The 21,884-nt window shown below is 41.7% G+C and overlaps 1 protein-coding gene across 4 annotated transcripts in view; it reads left to right on the top strand.

Annotated features, from left to right (window-relative positions):
- The window catches only part of SMARCA2 (SWI/SNF related, matrix associated, actin dependent regulator of chromatin, subfamily a, member 2), a 179,803-nt gene extending 161,698 nt beyond the window's left edge, over nucleotides 1-18,105 (top strand). For all 4 annotated transcript variants that reach the window (XM_049645039.1, XM_049644919.1, XM_049644933.1 and 1 more), the window contains 3 exons: nucleotides 1,831-1,963; nucleotides 15,888-16,030; nucleotides 17,129-18,105. In XM_049645039.1, coding sequence (XP_049500996.1) covers nucleotides 1,831-1,963; nucleotides 15,888-16,030; nucleotides 17,129-17,164 — 312 coding nt within the window. In that variant the 3' untranslated portion in view covers nucleotides 17,165-18,105. The remainder of the gene's footprint in view (nucleotides 1-1,830; nucleotides 1,964-15,887; nucleotides 16,031-17,128) is intronic.
- Nucleotides 18,106-21,884: the final 3,779 nt, after the last annotated feature.

Raw genomic sequence — 21,884 nt, 5'->3', positions numbered from 1 at the left:
CCTCCGGTCCCCCTCTGGTGCCACAGCCGCCCTGTCTCACACGTGAACTAAAGTCCTAAGTGGTCTCTTGGCCGGCTTCCTTCTCCGTCCATCCTGGAAACATGTGGCTCACTCTCTCACCAGCTCCTTTTCCTGCCCATCTACTTCCCACCATGTGCTATTAGATTCTAGAAGGAATTGAATCTCCATAGGCTGCTTTCCAAAGTCGTACCCTACCCTCACACTATAGCCTCTGTCTCTGCTGCTTTTCAGGCTAAGCAGTTAGTTCGTGGTCCAGTCACACCTGCCCCATGAACACACACCCGGATGCACGTGCTGCCGTAAGAAATAGGACAGGGAGAGAGAGCCCGTGTGCCCTTTATGTGGTCACAAGACCGCAACATCTTGCATAAGCAGTCCACCGTCACCACTAGGAAATTGACCTTGCTTGGTGCAATCCCACATGTATCATATTCTTGCCTCCCCACCTTTCTCACTTGCTGTCTTTCCCTAAATAGCCCCCTCCCTTCTCAGCCCTGATGGAATCCTCCTCACCTGTGCATATCTAGCTGCATTCTGATTTCTGGCAAATTCTACCCCAGTGGCCCCACCTCAGAGCCTCTCCCCATCATTTCTTCCCTTGTACTACCTCTGGGGCTCACTGTGGCTCTCCCAGTCACCTTAATGAGTGTTTGGCTTCTCACAAAAAAGGATTATGTTCTAGATCTAGAGTCCAAGGCCATTGGCTTCTGTATTTTTTTTTAATTTGGTAAAACACCTAAAATGTATCATTTCCACCATTTTTAAGTGTGCAGTTCAGTAGTGTTAAGGATGTTCTCATTGTTGTGCAACAGATTTCCAGAACTCTTTGGTGAAGCCGAAACCCCCTACCCATGAAACACCACCCTATTGACTGCTCCCCTGTCCCTGGGAACCTCTGTTCCACTTTGTGTTGCTACAAATTTGACTACTTGAGATGTGTCATATAAGTGAATCAGACGGTATTTGTCCTTTTCAGACTGGCTTATTTCACTCAGGTCTATGTTCTCAAGGCTCATCCAGGTTTTAGCATATGAAAGGATTTCCTTCCGTCTTAATGCTGAATAATACCCCATTTTCCTTCTGTACTGCATTTTATTTGTCCGTCAATTCACTGATGGACACCTGACTTGTTTCCACCTCCTGGCTGTTACGAATAAAGGTGCTGTAAACATGTGAGTACAAATCTCTCTTTAAGACTTTGCTCTCAATTCTTCTGGACATATACCCAGAGGTGGGATTGCTGGATCGTATGGTACTTGAATTTTTCATTTTTGGAGTAAAAGGACCATGTTTGAACTTCAGATCTCAGCAACTACCGCACAGGGCTGTGCTCAGGTCTGTGCATACACTGAAAGTGAGGTATTGATTGGAATAGTCATGGCCAGTACTGATGAGCCAATAATAAAGAACAACTTCCTCCATTTTGTTAGGGAATCTGCATTCTAGACAAGGTTGTGTTCCCACAGCATTGGACAAAACACTTCAAGGAACAAATGGAAGTTTTATAAGTGTTCTGTGTTGCCACAGTTGTGAGGATATCTTACGCAAGTCTACCCTTCCCTAAGTATGTATGCACACGTACGCACACAATTTCAACCACAAGTGGACTCTTTTTCCGTAAGAATATGCGTGTCTATAGTAGAGTTCAGCGTTTTCCTGTTGGGTTTCCCGCAGGCATAAAAGCTAACACTGATGTTTCTAATAGGATTCACGTACAGCAAAGAGGGTGTGTGCCTTGACCAAGAGACTGTGGCTGTGATACTGAGTCCTCAGCTTGTGTTTGTAACCGGTGCCCCTGTGACCCTTTAGATCTATGAAGACTCGATCGTCTTACAGTCTGTGTTTAAGAGTGCTCGGCAGAAAATTGCCAAAGAGGAAGAGAGTGAGGACGACAGCAACGAGGAGGAGGAGGAGGAAGATGAAGAGGAGTCCGAGTCAGAGGGTAAGCCCAGGCATGTGTTTCTTCCATTTTTGTGCCTCTTGCCACCTGCAGAGACATTTCCACAGATGCTAACAAAACAGATGTTCGAGTCCGCCATTCTGTGGTCTCTTGTGTCCTTGCTGGGCAACCTCAGGCAGTGTACTTAACCCTGATCAAGGTCAGTGTTCTTCCCTACAAAACCGAGGTATGAGAAACATCCCAATGCATGCAGAGAGCCTAGCATATAGCCGGGCTCGTAGCAAACACTCGCTGAATGTTGTCTTGGAAAATTAGTGTAATACACATTTTCTACCAACATAGCTGTTAATGACACCTGTCTGTTATGGAACACAGAGGCTCCCTAGCCCGGAAGGACTGATGGAGCATTGATTTCTAGGCATCCCCACTCCCCCTCGAGTTTCTGATTCTGTAACCTGTGTGTTGGGCTCAAGAGAGAACATTTCTGACACTTTCCTGGGAAATCCTGATGCTGTGGGGGCTCAGGAACACACTGTGAGAATCCTTGTCTTAGAAAATAATTGTCAGGGGCGCCTGGGTGGCTTGGTCGGTTAAGCGTCCGACTTCAGCTCAGGTCATGATCTCACGGTCCGTGGGTTCGAGCCCCGCGTCGGGCTCTGTGCTGACAGCTCAGAGCCTGGAGCCTGTTTCAGATTCTGTGTCTCCCTCTCTCTCTGCTCCTCCCCTGTTCATGCTCTGTCTCTCTCTGTCTCAAAAATAAATAAACGTTAAAAAATTAAAAAAAAAAAAAAAAAAAAAAAAAAGAAAAGAATTGTCAAAGTGAGTTGGAAATGGGGTCCATTTTATCCGTCATGGATCCAGTACTGATCTGCCTTTAAAATTTTGATATTTTGTTCATCATGGATTTTTTTGGCATTAGCCTCAAGTATTTCAAACACTGCATTAGTATGTTTATCTCAATTACTTACAGTGCCTTTGGAAATTTTTTTAAGTTTTGAAATTTAACTCCAGAAAAGTTAACATACAGTGTTCTGTGAGTTTCGGGTATACAATACAGGGATTCAATAATTCTCCACCTTTTTCAGTCCTCTTCATGATAAGTGTGTGCTTTAATCCCCATCATCTATTTCCCTATCTGCTGCCCCCACCACCACATCCCCTCTGGGGGATCAGTTTGTTCTCTGTAGTTAAGAGTCTGTTTCTTGGTTTGTCTTTTTCCTTTATTTTTGTGTTTGTTTGTTTCTTAAATTCCGCATATGAATGACATCATATGGTATTTGTCTTTCTCTGGCTTAATTTAGCCTAATACTCTCTAGCTCCATCCATGTCATAGCAAATGACATTTATTTTTTATGGCTGAGTAATATTCCTGTGTGTGTGTATCACATCTTCTTTATCCATTCAGAAATTTTGCACCCGAGGCAAATACCTCTTTTGTGGAAGCTGCCTCCCAGGTGCCTTCAGAAGTCTAAATTGATTACCTAAGTATGTTCTCACCCCTACCTCCTCCTCTCCAAGTAATTAATCTCTGCCATACACGGTCTTCTGTGTAGAACAGTACAGGTATACTTCAGAAGTTTTCTTTTTTTTTATTAGATTTATTCTTCATTACAAACTCAGTACAGACAACTTGGAAAATATTTTTTTAAGAAAGGAAAATGTGTAATACCGCTACCCCATATACATTTAACATTTGGAGAATGGGCCTTTCGGTTTTTTTTCTACATATGTTTTCTTTAGAAAAGCACAGCACACTGTTTTGTAGCATAACTTTTCTGTATTATGAACATTTCCCAGTAGCAGTGAGTGTCTTAATAACAGCAATATCTATTAACATTCATTAATGAGGCGAACAAAATATATCGATATCACTTCTAAATAACACTGTCGTGAACGTTTTAACCCAAAAATCACTGCAAACATTCTTCAAACCTCTGATTCATGCCTATTGCCCCACAGAATGGGGCACCTGTCTTTGCCAGCGTTGTGTCCCCACACCCCTGTGTCCCCACATCCCTTCTCCATGACATTCTCTTCAGTGATTCTGCCTCCTACTCATTTTACATTTTTCAATTGCATGTGGTTATTCCCAGTTCTGAGATCCCAGTGTTTGATGATGTAGGTCTACGTAACTTACCTGAGCTAGATCTTTCCCGATTTTAGAGCCACATTTCTAATCTGTTTTCAAATATCTGCCCTCTTAGCCTCATCCGTTGAGGTTCTCAGAGCTCTCTGGAGACTTGATGTATTATCTTTCTATGGCTGCTTTTACAAATCACCAAAATGGAGTGGCTTAATACAACGCGTAATTAGGACCTCACAATTCTAGAGGTCACAGTGTGCTGTGGGTCTCTCTGGACCAAAATCAGGGTGTTCATGGGCTGCGTTCCTCACTGGAGGCCAGAACCCATTTCATGTGCATCCTTCTCATGCTGTGTCTTTTTGACCTCTTTTCTGCCTCTTCTTGTACTTTTTTTTTTTAACTGAGATATAATGACATGTTAGTTTCAAGTGTACAATGTAAGGATTCCATATTTGTATATATTGTAAAACGATCACCACACTAAGTCTGGTTAATATCCATCACCACAGGGGCGCCTGGGTGGCTCAGTCAGTTAAGCTTCCAGCTCTTGGTTTCAGCTCAGGTCATGATCTCCCTGTTCATGGGTTCGAGCCCTGCACCGGGCTCTGAGCTGACAGCACGGACTCTGCTTGGGATTCTCTGTCTCCCTTCCTCTCTGCCCCTCCCCAACTTGCTTTCTCTGTCTCTCAAATTTTAAAAACTTAAAAAAAAAAAAAATAGATCCATCACCACAAATAGTTACAAATGTTTCCTTTTGCTGAGAACATACAAGATCTACTTTCTTAGCAAATGTCACATACATAGTATTATCAATTACAGTCACCATTCTATACTCCTGACTTAACTTGTTTCAAACCTGGAAGTTGTACCTTTCAACCCCTTTCAGTCACCCTCCAGCCCCTACCTCTGGCAACCAGCCTCGGGGAGTGTTTTGGTTTTCTTTTTAGGGATTTACATTTAAGTAAGATCATAGAGCATTTATCTTCCTTATTTTACTTAGTATAATGCCCTCTGGGTCCATCCGTGTTGTGACAAATGGAAAAATTTTTATGGCTGAATAATAGCCATAGTATATTTTACTATGTATAGTAGTAAATACATTTTACTTAGTATAATGCCCTCTGGGTCCATCCATGTTGTGACAAATGGAAAAATTTTTATGGCTGAATAATAGTTCACTACACACACACACACACACACACACACATTTCCTTTATTCACCCATCAGTGGACACTTAGGTTATTTCAAATCCTGACTATGAGTCATGCCACAGTGAACATGGGGGTTCACACATCTTTTCGATTTAGTGCCATTTTCTTCATGTAAACTCCACAGGTGGGATTGCCAAATAATAAGGTCTGTTTTTAGTTTGTGAGGAACCCCTATACAGTTTTCCATAGTGACTACACAAATTTACATTCTTACCATCAGGGTACGAGGGTCCCCTTTTCTCTGCATCCTCGCCAACGCTTTTTACTTCTGGTCTTTGGGATAGCAGCCCTTTTAAGAGGTGTGAGGTGATAGGTCTTTGCGGTTTTGATCCACATTTCCTTGGTGATGAGTGATATTGAGCACCTCTTCATGTACTTCTTGGCCATCTGTATATGTCTTTGAGAAAATGTCTGTTCAAATTATTTACCCATTTTTTTAATTGGATTGTTTTGCTATTGAGTTGTAGAAGATCTTTCATATTCTGAATATGAACTCCTGAAGGGATAAGATTTGCACACACTTTCTCCCATTCACTAGGCCCCTTTTTCATTTTGCGGATAGTTTCTTTTGCTGTGCAGAAGCTTTTTCATCTGATGTAGCCACACGTGTTTATTTTTGCTTTTGTTGGCAATGAGTTCTCAGACCTAACACCATAAAGTCAAGACAAATGTCAAGGAGCTTCCTGCCTATGTTTTCTTCCAGGAGTTTGGTGGTTTCAGGTCTTATGCTTTCAAGTCTTTTACCTTCATTGAGATAATTCTTGTTATGTGATATTTGTATGGTGTGAGATAGTGATCCCGTTTCATTTTTCTGCATGTGGCTGTCTGGTTTTCCCAACACCGTTACTGAAGAGACTGGCCCTTCACTGTTGTACCTTCTTGGCTCCTTTGTTGTAAAGTGACCATGTGTGTGCTTCACTTCTGGGCTCTCTATGCTGTTCCATTGATCTATATGTCTGTTTTTAATGCCAATACCATACTGTTTTGATTGCTGTAGCTCTGTAATATAGTTTGAAATCAAGGAGTGTGATACCTCCAGCTTTGTTTGTTTTCTCAAGATTGCTTGGGCTACTCTGGATTGTTTGAGGCATCACACAAATTTTAGGGGGATGTTTGTTCTATTTCTGTGAAAAATGCCATTGGAATTTTATACATCGCACTGAATCTACAGGTTGCTTTGGGTAGTATGGGCATCTTAACAGTGTTATTCCAGTTGATAGCACAAATATGTTTCCACTTGTTTCATTAATATTGGATAGTTTTCAGTTTACGTGTCTTTCACCTCCTCGGTTAAATTTGTTCCTAGGAACTTTTTTTTTTCCCCAAGGCAACTGTAAATGGAATAGTTTTAATTTCTTTCTGAAAGCTCATCACTAGTGTTTAGAAATACAAAAGATTTTGGTATATTGATTTTGTATCCTTCCATTTAATTCTTTGATTAGCTCTAACATATTTGAAGTCTTTAGCGTTTTCTATATACATTATCTTCTGCAATTAGTGATAGTTTCAATTCTTTCTTTCCAGCTTGGGTGCCTTTTCTTTTTCTTGCCTAACTGCTCTGGATAGGACTTCGGGTACTGTGTTGAATAAAAGTGGCAAGAGTGGGCGTCCTTGTTTTTGTTTCTGATCTTACAGGAAAAGCTTCCAGCTTTTCTCCATTGAGTGTATTAGCTGTGGGCTTATATATAGCCTTTATTATGTTGACGTTTGTTCCTTCGATATGCACTTTGTCAAGAGCTTCTGTCATAAGTGGATGTTGCATTTTTTCAGATGCTTTTTCTACATCTATTGAGATGATCGTGACTTTTATCCTTTGTTTTGTTAAGGTGGTATATCATGTTTATTGATTTGTGATTTGAACTATCATTACATGCCCAGAATAAATGCCTCTTGAGTGTGGGGTAGAATCCTTTTAATGTATTGTTGAACTTGTACTGCTAATATTTTGTTGAGGATTTTTGCATCTATATTCATCACAGATCGTGGCCTATAAAATTCTTTCCTTATGGCATCCTGGTCTGGTTTTGGTATCCGGGTAATGGACTCAGAAAATGAGTTTGGAAGTGTTTCTTCTTCTTTGTTTTGGAAGAGTTTGAGAGGATTGGTATTCATTCTTCTTTGAATGTTTGGTAGAATTCACCAGTGAAGCTGTCTGGACCCAGACTTCTATTAGTTGTGACGTGTGTGATTACTGATTTGATCTCCTTACTAATAATAGATCTGTTCATATTGTCTTATCTTTTTATGATTTGGTCTTGATAGGTTTTATATTTCTAGGAATTTATCCATTTCTTCTAGGTTGCCAAATTTGTTGGCATATAATTGTTCACAATGGTCTCTTGTGATCCTTTGTATTTCAGTGGTATCAGCTGTAACTTGTCTTTGATTGATTCTGACACCTCTTTTTTTCTTAGTGAGTGTGGCTAAAGATTTGTCCATTTTGTTTATTTACAAGGAACCAGCTTTTGTTTCAATGTTATTTTCTATTGCCTTTTTACCCTCTATTTCTGCTCTGATCTTTATTATCTCCTTTCTACTAACTTTGGAATTGTTTGTTCTTTTTCTAGTTGCTTGAGCTGTAAAAGTAGGTTGAGATTTTTCTTCTTTCTTGATGCTTCATTCATTGTCATGAACGTCCCTCTAAGAACTGCTTCTGCTGCAGGAGTTTTGGTATGCTGTGTTTTTATTTTCATTTGTCTCAAGTTATTTTTTAATTTCTCCTTTGAGTTCTTTGTTGACCCATGGGCTGTTCACTACCATTGTTTAAGCTCCACATGTGAATAATTGATTTCTCTTTTCATACCACTGTGGTCAGAAAAGATGCTTTGATATTTCAGTCTTCTTAAGTTCATTATTTTTGAGAGAGGCAGGGGGAGACAGAGAGGGAGACACAGAATCCGAAGCAGGCTCCGAGCTGTCAGCACAGAACCAGGTGTGGGGCTCAAACCCACAAACCGTGAGATCGTGACCTGAGCCAGAGTTGGACATTTAACTGACTGAGCTTGATCTATCTTTCCATTATTTGTGACATCTTTAGTTTAGTCATCACCATCTTACAATTTGCAGAGTACAAGTCTTTCATCTCTTTGGTTAAATTCACCCCTAGGTATTTCATTTTTTTGATGCAGTTGGAGGGAGCGTTGTTTCCCAAATTTCTCTGATAGCTATTAGTATATAGAAACACAAATGATTTCTGTATGTTCATTTTGTATCCTACTACATTGCGAAATTCATTTTTTTTGTTCCAGTAGCAGGGTTTTGTTTTTTTCGAACTTTTATTTAAATTCTAGTTAGTGTGTAGTGTAATATTGGTTTCAGGAGTAGAATTTAGTGATTCATCAGTCACATAGAACACACAGTGCTCATCATAATCAGTGTCCTTCTTAATACCTGTCACCCATTTAGCCCACCCCCCACCCACGTCCCTCCATCAACCCTCTGTTTGTTCTGTATATTATGGTTTGCTTCCCTCTCTTTTTTCCTTTCCCATACGTTCATCCATTTTGTTTCGTAAAATTCCACACATTCTAATAGTGTTTTGGAGGAGTGGTTAGGCTTTTCTGGATTTAGTATCGTGTCCTCTGTCCGTAGTGACAGTTTTACTTTTTCCTTTCCAACTTGGACACCTTCTATTTCTTCAATACCTGCTCTGGCCAGGACTTCCACTACTACGTTGAATAAAAGTGGCAAGAGTAGGCGTCGTAGTCTTTTTCCTCCTCTTAGGGGAAGAGCTCTCAGTGTTTCACCACTGAGTATGTTGTTAGCTGCGGGTTTTTTGTATATGGTGTCTTTTATGTTGAGCTATGTTCCCTCTATACTTAGTCAAGAATCTTTACCAGAACTGGCTGTTGAATTTTGTCAGGTGTGTTTTTGGCATCTTATTGAGATGGAATTTTTATCCTTCATTTTGTTAATAGGGCATATTACATTGTTTTGTGGATTTGAAGCCTCCTGCCTCCCTCGAGTAGATCCTACCTGATTGTGGCATGTGATCTTTTCATGCATTGTTGAATTCAGTTTGCTAGTATTTTGCTGAGAATTTTTGCATCGGTGTCCTTCATGTATATTGACCTTTTGGTATCAGGGTAATTAATGCTGGCCTTGTAAAATGAGTTTGAAAGCATTCCTTCTTCAATTGCTGGAATAAGTGGAGAAAGGATAGGTTATAACTGTTAATTGTTTGGTAGAATTCACCTGTGAAGCTTTCTGGTTCTAGATTTTGTTTTATGGTTTTTTTTAATTTTTTTTTTTAACGTTTATTTATTTTTGAGACAGAGAGAGACAGAGCATGAACAGGGGAGGGTCAGAGAGAGGGAGACACAGAATCTGAAACAGGCTCCAGGCTCTGAGCTGTCAGCACAGAGCCCGACGCGGGGCTTGAACTCACGGACCGCGAGATCATGACCTGAGCCGAAGTCGGCTGCTTAACTGACTGAGCCACCCAGGCGCCCCTGTTTTACGGTTTTTTAAATTACTGATTCAATTTTATTGTATTTGCTGTATTCAGATTTTTTTGTTTCTTTATAACTGAGGCTTCTTAGAAGGTAGTTTCTAGAAATTGATCTGTTTTTCTATTTTCCAATTTGTTGGCATATAATTGTTCATGGTAGTAACTAATTATGCTTTGTGTTTCTGATTTTAAGCCCTCTTTTTCTCTTAATGAGTCTTGGCTAGAGGTTTATTAATTTTAGTTACCATTTCAAACTTCTAGTTCATTGATGTTTTCTGTTGTTTTTTTAGTCTCAATTTCATTTATTTCCTCTCTGATCCGTATTATTTCCTTTCTTCCATTAACTTTGGGCTTTCTTTTTCTAGTTCTTATAGATGTAAAATCAATAGTTTATTTGGGATTTTTGTTTCTTGAGGTAGGCTTGTATTGCTATGAACTTCCCTGGTTTTGTTGCATACACAGACTTAGGACTACTGTTTCCATTTTCATTCGTGCAAGAGACTTTCACTTACTTTTTGATTTCTTTGTTGACCCATTGGTTGTTGAGTAGGATGTTGTGTGGTATCCGTGTATTTTTTTTTTCCAATTTCCTTCTTGTGAGTGATTTCCAGTTTCATACTGTAGTTTAAAAAAAAAAAAAAAAAAGCTTTACACGATTTCATTCTTCTTACGTGTATTGACAATTGTTCTGTGGCCCACCATGTTATCAGTACTGGATAATGTTGTATGTGCCTTTGGGAAGAATGTATCTTCTGCAGTGTTTGGTTGGAATGTTCTCTCTACATGTATGAATTCCATCTGATCTCATGTGTCATTTCAATCCATCAACTGATTTAAGCGAGATGATACACTCCTCTACTTTCATTATATTGCTGACATTTTCTTTCTTTATATCCTTTAATATTTGCTTCATGTCCTTAGGTGTTCCTATGTTGGGTACATATATATTTATCAATATTATATCTGCTTCTTGGATTGACCTTTTTTATCATGATGTAAAGCCTCTCCTTTTCCCTTAGTACAGTCTTTGTTTTAAAGTCTGTTTTGTCTGATATAACTTTTGTTGCTACAGGTTTCGATTTGTGTGGAATATATTTATTTTCCATTCACTTCCCTTTCAGTCTGTGTGTCTTCAGATGTCAAGTGAGTATCTTCTAGGCAGGTCTTGCTTTTTCATATCCATCCACTCATTCAGCCTATTTGGACTGGCATATTTAGCCCACTTGTATTTTAAACAATTAATAATAGCTGTGTGCTCACTGCCATTTTGTTCATTGCTTGCTGGAATTTTTATGGTTCCTTTCTTCTTTTGCTCCTTCCTCTGTGGTTGCATGACTGGGGTTAGTGGTATCCTTAGACTTCTTTATTTTTTGTGTATTTACTGGAGGTTTTAGCTTTGTGTTACCAGGAGGCTTACATACAACAGTTTATATTTATTCAGTCCACTTTAAGTTGATAAAAACTTAGGTTTTAACATATTCTAAAGCTCTACAGTTTTATTGTCCCCACCCCCTCCACGTTTTAGGTTTTTAAAGTCACATGCTACATCTCTTTATTATTGTAGTTATAGTTATTTTTACTACTTTTGTCTTCAACCTTCATATTAACTTTACAAGTGATCCGTTCACTACTATTTTTTTCATAGGAGTTGCTCCTAACTTGCACCCTTTGTTTTTAGCTTGAAAAGTCCCTCTTATACTTCTTGAGGTTGATGAACTTTAGCTTTTGCTTGTCTGCAAAACATTTTTCTCTCCAGTTCTGAATGATCAATTTGCCAGGTAGAATGTTCTTGGTTGGCCTTTTTTTTTTTTCTTTGAGCACTTTGCATACATCTGTTACTCCCTTCTGGCATAGAAAGTTTCTGCTGAAAAATCTGATCGTCTTCTGGGGTTTCCCTTGTACTTGTCCAGCTGGTCCAGTTCTGTTTTATTCTGTCTTCTGTGGATCTCTCCTCATGAAGTTTTCAGCTCAGCTACTGCATTCTTAAGCTCTGGGACTTTGTTTATTTAGAGAGAGTGAGCAGGGGAGGGGCAGAAGGAGAGAGAAGGTTAAGCAGGCTCCGTGCCCAGGATGGAGCCCAGCTCAGGGCTTGATCTCACGAGATCCATGAGATCATGAGATCATGACCTGATCTGACATCATGACCATGAGATCATGACCTGAGCTGAAATGAAGAGTTGGATGCTGAACCGACTGAGCCACCTGGGCGGCCCAGCTCTGATTGTTACTGGGTACTTGTTTCTATTTTCTGTCTCCTTGTGGAAGTCCTGTGTTAATCCATTCTCCTACCCAGTTCTGTGAGCACTTTTATGGCCATTATTTTAAACTCCTAACCAGAAAAAGCCCCTAAGAAAATAGAGCTAAGTGATATACCTAAATGTGTACCTTCGTCTTTCATTGAGAACATTATACCTCTGTCTCTTCACCTCCCTGGAGTCTGTGTTGGTTTTGATGCACTCGTTAAACCATGGCTTCTCTCGGTCTTAAAAGCTTAACCGCTTGTTGAAGACGAAACTTACTGAACCCTGCTCTACCTCTTGGTGGTCTCGCACACCTTTGTGATACTCTAAGCAGCCTGTTTTATTTTCAGCAGCTCCCAGTGGTTAAGGTTGGGCCAAGAACCAGTCATGGTCTGAAAGGGGAGGATCTCCGTGAGCATGGCAGTTCAGGCTGCTTAGATACTTTTAAAGTGAGCCAACATCTACAGTGCTGCTGGGTCATAAGCATAAGCTGCAGGCCACGGGAGCCAGATGTCCCGGGGCTGGCAGACATAAAAACCATGGCCCTACATGTAGAAATGGCCCTTTGGGATCTCCTGACTCTCTCTGGAGTGTGGCAGAGGAAGAGCTCAAAGGTAAGGCCTGCCCTGCTAGGTCTTGCAAAAGGATTCCTGCCTGTCTTTAGATAGACGTATGTTTCATTAGAAGATTTTCCCCTCACACCGCATGTGTGAAACCAAGTTAATGGGTCTCTTTCACTAAAAGATTGGGGTTCTTGGACTCTTGCCTTTTGCTTTGCCCTGGGGTGGGGGGGGGGGGTAGCTGCCAACATTGGGCACCAGAGGAGGGTACCAGCTCCTGTCCAGGAGATACACTGGGGAGGTAGAGGGAAAGTGCATGATGCCTCCACCCCAGGGAGCACCCCAACAGGCCTTTATAGAAGTGCGTCAGATGAGGCGCCTGCTGCTCAGGCTGAGCTTTTAATAAAACAAGTAAGCCTTTTTCACTTAAAGTCTGGGTGCCTCTCAATCACTGCCTCTGTACTGGGTCCTGGGCCAAGACACCCCATTTTGCAGCTCACTAGAGCCTTGTGGGGGTTCTTGGATGTGAGACTCGTTAGTTTTCCAAGTTAGATGTTTTAGGGACTCCTCTCTGGGCTGCAGGTCTTAAAACTTGGGGTGCCCGATGTGGGACTCAAACTCTTCACTCCTCAGGGAGCATCTCCAGGTTTTGCATTAACCTCCTGAACTGGAAGCACCACCCCAGGGGTGGGGTTTATGGTGAGAATGTGCTTCAGCCTCTCCTCTTGATGTGATGTTTTTTCCTCATTTGCCTAATGTGTAGAAGTCACTTAGCTAGTTTGGGGTCGGTGTTTTGTTTTTTTTTTTTCCTCCTGCGGAAATTGTTCTGTATATAGTTGTAGAATCAATGTGTCCTCAGCAGGTAAGTTCGGGACTTCCTCTTCGTCTGTTAAGGACTCAGGGCTCCCCTGGTTAATCCAGGCTTATCTCCCCTTCTGAAGGGCAGCTGATTAGCAACAATAATCCCTTTTGCCAAGTAATGTAACATTTTGGGGATTAGGACAGGGACATCTCCAAGGGGCTGTTATTCTGCCTGATAAAGGACAGTTTTCATGGGTACATAATGGTGGGATCATAAAGCCATAGGATGCTGTTTGTAGTGCCTACCTGATAGGTCCCATCTTTTAGTCGAGTTTTGCATGACGGCTTTTTGGAAGTAACACGTTCACTGACACACAAAATCAGGTAGCTTTCGAGTATCTCCCACTCCGAGGTGTATTTAAATTATCTTCTTAAAGAAGTACTTTCTTACCTTTACTGCCAGCCTTCTGCCCTTTCACACCTCGCGTGGATTTTCTGTACTGCAAATGTCAGGAAATGCTCCACCTGTGTAGATAAAGATATTTCATGTCTTCTTTTCGTTTAGCACGTTTTTAGAGGTGGCATGCCCAAGTGCCTCAGTCGGCGAAGCATCCGACTTCGGCTCAGGTCATGATCTCGGGGTTCGTGGGTTCGAGCCCCACATTGGGCTCTGTGCTGACAGCTTGGAGCCTGCTTTGGATTCTACGTCTGCCTCTCTCTCTCTCAAAAATAAACATTAAAATTTTACAAATTTTTTAGAGGGTTTTTAGAGGCCTTGCTTCACATCCTTATGCATTTCTATTAATAGGTCAGCCTTTGCACCCCAGCTTTTCCCCTTTTCCTAAATTACTCCACACACAATAACAGGGCCGTACCTGATAGCTCATGATGCAGCAGACATTTGGGCACAAGGAAGGGAAGCCTTGACTAGAATACTATTTTGTGTACTCGCATTTGCCCACCTTTGCTGCATTCGGGTTGGGTGGAGAACATACCTGGGAACTACAGTTCGGAACAGCTCCAGTCTCCTCTTTGTGGATACCCTGTGCTCTCATGGAAGATTTCATTTGTGTCAATGTTTTGGTGGGTCCCTCCTCTTCACAAAGGAAGTCTGAAAAATTCTCATCATGGCTCAGTTAGTTAAGTGTCCGACTCTTTAAATAAACTTTAAAAAGAAAAACTCTCATCTCTAAGCTTCCTTCTAGAACTGTAATTCTCTCCATGACAATCTCCATTTCCATGTGCCTTGAGACCCAGTAAACATGATATTCCAGTCTAACCGGTTTGAATGAGGGCTACACATCCTTAGTGACTTCATCATCGAATCCTAAACATGGTATTCCACAGACATCTGTCCTGGCCCAGTGCCATGGGACGGATCTTCCTTGTACATTGGAATACGCACCTGCCTCTGTGGTATTTATTGCACGTTGAATCCTCCCTTGTGTTCTTATTCCTGTCCTCAGAATAGCTTTGAAAGGGAAGAGGGATGCCAGTTTTTGAAGGTTCATTGAGCAGAATACTGGTAGAAATTTACCATGTGGATACATGTTCACCATATCTCTCCTCAGTTCTGCCAAACCTGTCAACAAATATTCTAAATTTGAAAAAAAAAAAAAACAAAACACAAACCTGGGAACTTCAGCACCCACCACTAAAGGGTTAAAGAATTTTTCATGCACCCTTGAAGTAGAACATTTACAGGCTTTAGAAAGAATTAGGTGGGCAGCAGAGGGTGGGTGGTGTGCCTGGGTAGCTCAGTCAGTTTTTAAATGTCCAAGTTTAGCTCAGGTCATGATCTTGAGGTTTTTGAGTTCCAGCCCTGCATCAGGCTCTGTAATGATAGCTCGGAGCCTGGAGCCTGCTTCAGATTCTGTGTCTCCCTCTCTCTCTCAAAAATGAAAAATACTTAGATTTAGACCAATATGTATATGAATGGGTAGAAATGTCCCACATATATGAGAATACAGGCAAGCTGTCACATTTGAGCATGCATAAAACAAAGTGTGTGTGCGTGCGCATGCTTGACATCTTTATGTAATTATAAAATGTAAACTGTTTTTTTCTGGAAATAATCAACAGAAAGAGAACAACAAGGAATTACTAGAGATGGCGGGAAAGGAAGCATACAATCATTTAACTTTGCATTTTCTACCTTTCTGTGCTGTTAATATTATTCAACTATGTGAATTTTCTTTTTAAGTCAATTAGAGTGATCTCCATAGTAACACGGGCCTTCAAAAAATTTTTTTAAAAGCCTTACACTTATTTGTACTTTTTCCTGAAAAACCCCCCAGGAGTAGGGAAGACAGCTCTGTTTATCCTGCTGAGGGAGATCCCTGTCTGGCCAGTTAAGAGAACAGCCAAAGAACCCAGCCTTCTGTAAGACCTCATTCCTCATGCTGCCTGCGTAGGGCGATGATGTTAATTTATCCTCCTAACCAAGAAAAGTCTCTGAGTGGAAGGGGGTGCTAACAGGACCATGGAGAACAAGCCTGAATTGAGAGGGTTCTGGATACTCCACGACCTTCTGATTTGTCACCTGCAGCTTGGCACCCTTTTTTACTACCTGCAGAAGGACTTCCCGCGATGGCTCACTGTGGTTTTATTTTTGTTGCAGCAAAATCCGTCAAGGTGAAAATCAAGCTCAATAAAAAAGATGAGAAAGGCCGGGACAAAGGCAAAGGCAAGAAAAGGCCAAATCGAGGAAAAGCCAAGCCCGTAGTGAGTGATTTCGACAGCGATGAGGAGCAGGAGGAAAACGTAAGTGGACCAGGCTTTGACTAAGGCCCAGAAGCCCTCTCCCCACTTTCCCTTTTTCGTAACCCTCTTTATTTTCCAGAAATGGAAACACCAAGACTTGGGGAGATTTTGTTATTGAGGGATATGAACTAAAGCTGCATGATCTAGGACAGAGAATTGCGGGCTTTGTGTTTAGGGCCTTTTTCATTGTCTTCAAAAATGAAAAACTAGTCAGTCGTGTTTCCTTTCCTCCTTTCTTAATCTTCCCGTCACTTCCCAACACAGTTTTCTCCATGGCAGGTTGTTTTTCATGGTGGAAAAATTCAGGAGCACTTATGGAGCTAGGCCCTGAAAGAATTACCTTCCCATATGATCCATAATTAACGTTTCTCTTACTTGCAACATAGCCCAGAAACCAGGGCCAAGGTTCCATGTGCTTACCTCCAGGTCATAGTAGCAAACAGCAGAAGTTGAATTCAGACTCAAACAGTACAACACCGTCCCCAAATTCTGGAGGCAAGTGGCATTGCTGGCAGAAACTTCCGCCACCGGCCTTGGGAAATCCCCTCCACTTATTCACTTTCCAGAAGACCTCAGGCTATCACTCGCCCCCCTCTTTTTTCTTCTTCTGGACAGAGAATTTAACGTTTTGGTCCGTGTGCTGCAGGGCACCACCATTTGGGTCTGATGAAAACATTTGAGAATTCTTACCCCAGCCCCACACCCAGCCTTCACCCTTGGCCCAGGCTTTTCGAATACATTTAAAATGCTGTGTTTTCTTTCAAAGACGTCCCCCTGAGTAGACATCCAACGTACGGTACTTTTGCCTCTGGTGAATTTTCTAAACCCATAGTGTTAAAAATAAGAATTATCAGCCTTGAACTTTTCATGCCACAGTGAAAGAAAGCAAGACAGATGGTGGGAATTGCTTTGGGATTTCCCAGCGGGGGCTCCCCTTTTTAGCTTGAATTCCTCACAAGCGTCTCACCATCTTGACACAGAACGAAGAGACTTGGGTTGACTGTTTCCAAAATGTCGTGTCTTTTCTGCCTTGCCCTCGGGATGGTTTATTGCTTCTTTTTCTTAGGTGTCATTTCCTTCATTTTGTCTTATTTTTAGGAACAGTCAGAAGCAAGTGGGACTGACGATGAGTGAGGAGTACGGGCCTTTTTTTCCTCGGTAGAACTGAGTTCCTTCGTCCCCTCTCTCATTTCTGCCCAGTGAGTTCATTTGTCCTATGGGCCCTGGGTTGTTTCTATAGCATCTTCATCTATAAACTAGCTTTAGGATAGTGCCAGACAAACATATGATATCATGGTGTAAAAACACACACATACACACACACACACACACACACACACACACACACACACAAATATTTGTAACATATTGTGACCAAATGGGCCTCAAAGATTCAAAGATTAAAACAAACAAAGCTTTTGATGGAAAATATGTGGGTGGATAGTATATTTCTATGGGTGGGTCTCATTTGGTAACGGTTTGATTGTGCCTGGTTTTACCACCTGTCCAGATGAGAAGATTTTTTTGTCTTTTTGTAGCACTGATAACCAGGAGAAGCCATTAAAAGCCACTGGTTATTTTATTTTTCATCAGGCAATTTTCAGAGTTTTTATTTGTTCGGTATTGTTCTTTTTGTTTGTTTGTTTACACTGTGGTACATATAAGCAACTTTAATAGGTGATAAGTGTACAGTAATTAGACTTCACCTGCATAGACATTTTTCCATTTTATGCTCTATGATCTGAAAAAAAAATGCTTTTGAACTGTATACGATTTATGTCTACTGTAAACATTGCTGAATTTTTTTTTTTTTGCTCTTGATTTCAAAACAAAGTTTTGTTGAAAACGCTATTGAATATTGCAATCTCTCTAGTGTATTGGATGGCTTCCTTTGTCAGCCCGATCTCCTATGTTACTGATGTGTATCGTCTCCTTCTCCCTAAAGTGTACTTAATCTTTGCTTTCTTTGCACAATGTCTTTGGTTGCGAGTCATAAGCCTGAGGCAAATAAAATTCCAGTAATTTCCAAGAATGTGGTGTTGGTGCTTTCCTAATAAAGAGACAATTTAGCTCCACCAACACTGCCTCTTGTTTTTTGAGTTCTAGGGGATTGAAACCGTGGTGCCTGAGTGAAGGTCTCCTGCAGAGGGCTGGGCAGTCTCTTACTCCGGAAGGCTTGTGGGGGTGCGGGGGGGGGGGGGCGTGGAAAGACCTAGAAAGCTGGTCTCCTGGAATGAACCAGGTTTGTCTCAAGGGAGAGCCCATTGCTTTCATGACTTTAATCTCAAGCAACAGGAGACATCTGGTGCCATGGACCAAGCCACACTAAGCCCCTGCTCACCCTTTTCTAGTGCTTTAAATTCTGTTTACTAGCCAGATAATCTATATTGTAATACAGATTTACAGTGTAATATGGTATGTAATACATATATATTAACATCTCCTGATTTTTCAAAGATTTCACAGGTGTTCAAGAGAACAAGACCAATTCCATGCACCCATATACTCTCCTGCTAAGATTCAACAACAGTCAATATTTTGTCCCTCTCCTTTTTTTTTTTTCATTAAACCACTTTGAAAATAAGTCCCAGCCATCATGACACTTCACCCCTAAGCACTTCAGCACAAATCTCCCAACGATTCAAGCCATCTCCTGGCTCCCACAATCCCACTTCCATTCCCAAGGGAATGAGCAGTAGCTTCCTAGTATCTCATGGGTAATCTCAGTCCCATTTCCCCAACGGTCCCCAAATTGTCTTGCATTTATTTGTTCGCACAAGTTTTCAAAGAATGCCAGAATTTCTTCTCTTATGGACCTCATTATGACATGGAAAAGGTTTCTCTCCTCTCTAATGGGTCGACGAATTAGAACTGCCTAAGGAGAATGCCACGATTCTTGCTTTCTGAACGTGAAGAATCACCAACGGCTCCTACTTGGAATCCTGAAGGAAATCTGACCGTCACAAAATGCATCCTCCTGAGAAACCCATTTGTCCCTCTAAGTGTCTACTCTGATGTCTGACTTTCCAGTTAGTCTGATCGTTACAATGTGTGTTGAGTTTCCTTTTACTCTTTGTTTAGAGTTTGCTGGCCACAGAAGGATTGGAGACTCCCATGTAAGAATCAACTGTATTTGATTTTGTTACTGAATGGTTTGGTTTCAGTTCAAAGAGAAGAGTCTCATTTCACTGCTACCATTTCTGTTTCCAATACTTGATGTACAAATTGCAATCTCTTCTCAGCCTCAGAGGCATTGCTGTTCTGAAGCCATCCAGACCACTGCCTTTATGCTTCAGAATTTCTGTTGTGGAAGAATGTTCTCTCGTTCTTATTCCCCAGTCTTAGGTGGGTTGTTCTCCCTGACTCCAGCAGACAGGAGAGATGGTCCACAGAACAGTGGTAAGGTGGTAGGGAGAGTGAGCACGCATTAGCAAAAGGTAAGCCATCCTACACTGGGGTGCTGCTGACTTTTTATCCTCATCGTGACCGCCATTCGGTTTAGCTCAAGTAGCTGAGCCCGTAGGTGGGCTTAGTTCTTTCTACGGTCTGTGGTTTACTAGGAATGCAGGAAGGAAGCTAAGACTATAGAGAAATGTACTGGATCCCTTAATGGGTTTATTTAATTATAGGAACTTTGTGAAGAAGGCATTTTTTTTTCAATTTATTTTTTTTAATGTCTACTTATTTTTGAGAGAGAGAGAGAGAGAGAGAGAGAGAGAGAGAGCATGAGTGGGGGAAGGGCAGAGAGAGAAAGAGAGACACACACCATCTGAAACAGGTTCCAGGCTCTGAGTTGTCAGCACAGAGCCTGACAGTGGACTCGAACTCATGAACCCCAAGATCATGACCTGAGCTGAAGTCGGATGATCAACCGACTCAGCCACCCAGGTGCCCCAAGAAGGCATAGTTCTCATTCCTCTTTTACAAGTGAGGATCATGCAAACACGAGACTGAATACCTGTGGCCAGGGCACCAAAGCTGAATTGGCAAGTGAGACTCTGGCTCCTGGGCCTATGTTTCATGCAGCTTCCCTACCTCCCCAGCAAGGGAGATACGGAACTGGTCTTGTTGATGAGCCCCACACACCCATTTGCTCTGCACTGGCTCACACAGCCAGGCTTACCCATCAGTCTTGACTCAGTTCTCTAGACCCCCTGGCTCAACTGGAACTTGCCTCTGGGACCCCATTTCCGGGGCTGGGCTCCTCTACTACCCTGCCTCTTCCTTCTCAGTGACAAGCCACTCCACAAGGACCCTGTCCCTTAGACCCCAGCGGATGCGGACGCTGCTGCTGCCTCCAGGCAATTCTGATGTATGTTCCAGCTGAAAAAGCACCACTGGCTCCATCACCTTCTCAATCTCTATTATTTCCCTCCCGGGCAATGATAGGAGGCCATGTTGAACCTGGTCTTGATGTACATGATTGGTACAGGCATACACATCCATCACCCAATAGCCATTCTAGTAAAATCAACATAAATGAGAATAAGTGAAAAAGCCAAGTATTTGCTCCCTGTCTGACACAGCTTTCCTGTCATCTGTGTGACCTGGAAGCAATCTTCATTTGTGCTTGACTTGAACCTCATTCAGACTGATAACGTGTAATACCTGGGGAAATGTTTTTTGGTCTGCTTAGCAAAAGGATAGAGACACATTCTTCCCTTATGAATAAATGTAGTTCCCATGAGAATTTGATAGTAACAGTCAATCTTCCTGTGCAGGTATCTTGGAAGAATAGCCAAGTCCATTCCTCTTCCTAAATTTTATTCAGTAAGAGCTACATCAAGCCAGATAAAGCACAGTTTCTGCCCTTACTCCTAGATACTGTCCGAGTGTATGAATCTCAGTGTTTCAATCACTTAGGGAGAGACCATCAAAAATGATGAGGTGCGGTATGACAAACGATGATGGATAGGTCTAGAATTGCTAGAGGTATGCCCAGGTGAGCTGTCCTCATCACGGGTGTGGTTTAGGACATCGGACTTAATGGAGAGTGGAAGGGGCGTGTGCTAAATGACCGAGCCCTTCGTGTAAGAGGGTATCGTTTTCTGCATCACTTTCAGTAAGGATTTTCCAAAGGGATTTTCTAAATTGAATAAGGCAAAAAACAAAAAAACAAAAACCTAAGTCAAGAGTATGGGGTAACCAGTTTCCTGTTTATAAACACTGGGTTTTATTATGCACAAGAAAGAGGCCTTTGTGAACCCTAGAAATGCTACAAAGCAAGGCTCGCTGTGAGATTCTAAACTTCAAAGAGAATGAATGCAGAGTCCCACCACCAAATAGATGTATTTTTAAAATTCTCTTCCCAAAGCTTTAATCAAAGTTCACTATAAAATGGACATGTGTCCACCACAAATAGTGAAATAATACCCCCCAAAATTTAGAATTCACCCCCACAAGGGAATCAGCAATAACAGCCTGATGTTCTCGTTCACATAAACCCCTAGGGTCCTATATACTGTCAAAGGCTGGCTCCCCAGCTATCACCAACATCACCTGTTAATAAGACAAGCTGAATTCATCGCCTGGTGCGGTAAGGGAGAGGGCCACCTTGATGGAGCTTTGGTAGTTTGAAAGGGAAGGTCAAGGTTGGATTTTATGGAAATGTGATCTAAGGTACATCAATGTGGGGATTTGGTTAGAAGTGCATAAAGATCACGCTACAATAAATCAGGATCGGGAGAAGTAGTAAAGCAAGGATTTCGAGTGGAGATTCAAAGGATCTTAGGGCACATAGATCACATTTGGTGCTTTGTTAAAGAGAATGTGTCTTTCAGGAAGTTCACGTAATGAACAATAGTTATTGTTATGCCCAGAATTCGTGATCCCCAAAGACCACTAGGGAGCCGAG

Source organism: Panthera uncia, chromosome D4 (assembly GCF_023721935.1).
Source record: "Panthera uncia isolate 11264 chromosome D4, Puncia_PCG_1.0, whole genome shotgun sequence".
NCBI lineage: Eukaryota > Metazoa > Chordata > Mammalia > Carnivora > Felidae > Panthera > Panthera uncia.
This window is presented reverse-complemented; position numbering and strand designations above follow the sequence as displayed.